Source organism: Bidens hawaiensis, unplaced genomic scaffold (genome assembly GCF_021521415.1).
Source record: "Bidens hawaiensis isolate Kalapana, Puna unplaced genomic scaffold, B.hawaiensis_p1.1 tig00033656_1, whole genome shotgun sequence".
NCBI classification, from domain to species: domain Eukaryota; kingdom Viridiplantae; phylum Streptophyta; class Magnoliopsida; order Asterales; family Asteraceae; genus Bidens; species Bidens hawaiensis.
This window is the reverse complement of record NW_027495792.1, coordinates 138,150-141,137: the sequence shown is the minus strand read 5'-3', so window position 1 is coordinate 141,137 and position 2,988 is coordinate 138,150. Positions and strand designations below refer to the sequence as shown.

At 35.6% G+C, this 2,988-nt stretch overlaps 1 protein-coding gene across 1 annotated transcript; it reads left to right on the top strand.

The window, feature by feature from the left end:
- The first annotated feature begins 476 nt into the window (after positions 1-476).
- LOC143585262 (chaperone protein dnaJ 16-like) lies at positions 477-2,736 on the top strand. Its single transcript, XM_077067081.1, has 11 exons — positions 477-625; positions 845-968; positions 1,041-1,123; positions 1,211-1,322; positions 1,415-1,519; positions 1,595-1,645; positions 1,735-1,824; positions 1,914-2,019; positions 2,099-2,247; positions 2,323-2,376; positions 2,439-2,736. The coding sequence occupies exons 1-11, from the start codon at positions 477-479 to the stop codon at positions 2,613-2,615; spliced, it is 1,200 nt and encodes a 399-aa protein (XP_076923196.1). The 3' UTR covers positions 2,616-2,736.
- The last annotated feature ends 252 nt before the right edge of the window (positions 2,737-2,988 follow it).

Below are 2,988 nucleotides of genomic sequence, written 5' to 3'. Positions count from 1 at the left end.
TTAGCAAAACCGACACTATTAGTCGTACGGCTAGGCCCATGAGGCCTGGTGTGGTACTAATCAAGGCATACTGAAAACGATTATATCGGTCTTGTTTGTTATGGTTGAAAAAATTGTAAGAGATTTAGGTTGGGTTTCGATTCTAGATTGAAACTTTGAAACCCGAAAAACTAGCACCGCCAGGTCCGGGATAAGTTTGAGTAGAAATTATATGAGTGAAAGCGGGTTATGAAAACATTAAGGGGTAATTGAAACAATATGTTTTCCAAGAAACGAGTTCCAACTAATTTCCCCTCCATTTCTTGATTTCTAATTTTGTTTTCCAAGAAAAGAAAAGAAAGCTTACATCATCTCCTCCAAATCAAAATCAAAATCAAAATCAAAATCAGTTTCCTTTTGAGGGTTTCTCCAAATAAATGTCCATGCTTTCTTCCTCTTCTTCTTATTCTTGATCCCGTAGCTTTTGGTTTCAAAGAATGCCGAGATCCAAATCGGACAAGAATAACAACAATAATAAAAATAAAGGAGAGAATCAATTAAGGAGAGACCCATACGAGGTTCTTGGTGTTTCTGTCACCTCCACAGATCAACAAATCAAGACTGCTTACCGTAGATTGGCTTTGAAGTATGTATATATCTTTTCTCATCATTAATTGCTCATATATATATATATATATAGATATATATATATTCTTCTTCTTTTCTTATGATTATTATTATGATATGATATGATTGACCTATATATATTTACAAGATTTGGTTTTGTAAATTCAATTCATACTTCTTTAATTGCTAATCTTATCTTTTTATTTCATTTGATTGATAAGAGTTATAATAATGTTAGGTACCATCCTGACAAAAATGCAAATGACCCTAAATCAGCTGATATGTTTAAGGAGATCACTTATTCGTATAATATATTATCCGATCCCGATAAACGCAAACACTATGACACTGCTGGTTTTGAGGTCACCATTCATTCCACTACTCAATCCATATTATGTATGCTCACATCATAATCTTCTTCCACTGATCATCAGGCTATTGAAGCTGAAACCCAGGAATTGGAGCTTGATCTTTCTAATTTAGGAGCTATGAGCACCATGGTTGCTGCATTTTTCAGGTCTTTTTTTTTAATTCCTTGTGTGTGTGTTTTTTTAACTTACAATACCAAAAAGGCTTCGAGTTTGAGGTTTTTTAAACGTGGCAGCAAACTTGGAGTGCCAATCAAAACTCTTGTATCAGCAACCGTGTTAGAGGAGGCGATAAACGGTGCAGTCCCCACCCTTCCACTTGCTTTGGGGAAGCCTGTTTCCAGAAAGGTTGGTTGTTGTTTTTTGCTTTCGTTTCCTTTATTTTAATCGGGTGCATGTGCGTGTGTATTTCATATGACATATGTCACATTTCTGAACAGGTTGAAAGGCAGTGTGCTCATTTCTATTCTGTTAGAATAACAGAAAAGGAAGCACAGGCTGGAATAGTTTGCCGAGCACAATCATCAGAAAAGAGCAAGTTCAAGGTTTGTAAATTCATGATTTTTCTATTTACTCATTCGTTTCATAACTTGACTAATTATAGGATGTCTATATTGTAGCTTTTATATTTTGAGCGCGATGAAAACGGCGGACTGAATCTCGCTCTGCAGGTATGCAGTCATTAAACTTGTTATGGCTTTTGTAGCCCTAAAACTTAATAATTAGTTAAGTTGTTTTATTGAACTTTTTTCCATTTTAGGAAGACAGTGCAAAAAAAGGAAAGGTGACAGCAGCTGGAATGTATTTCCTTGGTTTCCCTGTCTATAGATTGGATCAACAATCTAGCCTAGTGAGTACACATTACACAGACAGTTATCTTACTTTAATAATACATATCAACTTATTATCATCATCTTCTCTATGATGAGTGGGGTCCAGATGGCTAAGAAGGATCCGGATACCGCTTTCTTTAAAAAGCTAGAAGGATTTGAGCCGTGTGAGATTACCGAATTAAAAGCTGGTGTTCATACATTCGCTATTTACGGTTAGATTGATTATTTTTATTTAAAAGCGTCTTATATGTGCATATCTGACCCACACTACCTTTTGATATTTTTGTGCAGGTGACAACTTCTTTAAAAGTGCAAGCTACACAATTGAAATTCTTTCTACAGCTTCTTTTGTTAACGAAAAAGAGAATCTGCGCGCGGTCGAAGCACATCTTTCTTCAAAACGAACGGAAATCGCAAAATTTGAAACTGAATACAGACAGGTTTGGTTTGGTTTAGACATTAGAGAATCCTTCCTTTTAATTTCATGAATAAAACTTACTGTGGTGTTTTCTTAGGTTCTTGAACAATTTACCGCTATGACAAGCAGATATAGGCAAGAAATGCAAACGGTATGTGCATTTTTATGGTTTATATTTGTTGATGAAGGGTATGATTCAGTTCTATGTTGTAGATTGAAGAGCTTCTTAAACAAAGAAACGAGATACACGCGTCATACACAACCGCCCCACAAATAGGTAGTAGTAGCAGTAGAAGTAAAAAACGGGTTATTTTGAAAGACGATAAAAAATCATCTGGAGCAAAGAAGTGGTATAATATTCAGGCAAAGATGGACAAGAGAAAGCCTTGATCAATCTAATTAATGCACTCTAGTCTTGTTGGAAAGTACAGAAAGATAAAGCTATGAGCTGGCTACGTCGCGGGTCGGGTCGAATATGAGCAGGTTTGTACAAGCGGTTAATGCACAAGACTGGTCGGGCTGGGCTGGGTGTATAGCTGCTAACACTGTATAATTCTTTTCCTTTTGTCATGTGTTTTTGTTTTTGGTATTTCAAAACAATATGCAAGTGTATATTATTAGACAAACTTATTTATTCCAGTCACACCTTTCTTGGAGTCCTTAGTTTTTTCTCGGTAAAGATACACACGCATACATGTCTTGAGTTATGAACTTTAAAATTATAAATAATAAAAACTAGAGAAATTGGAAGTTGGTATGGACA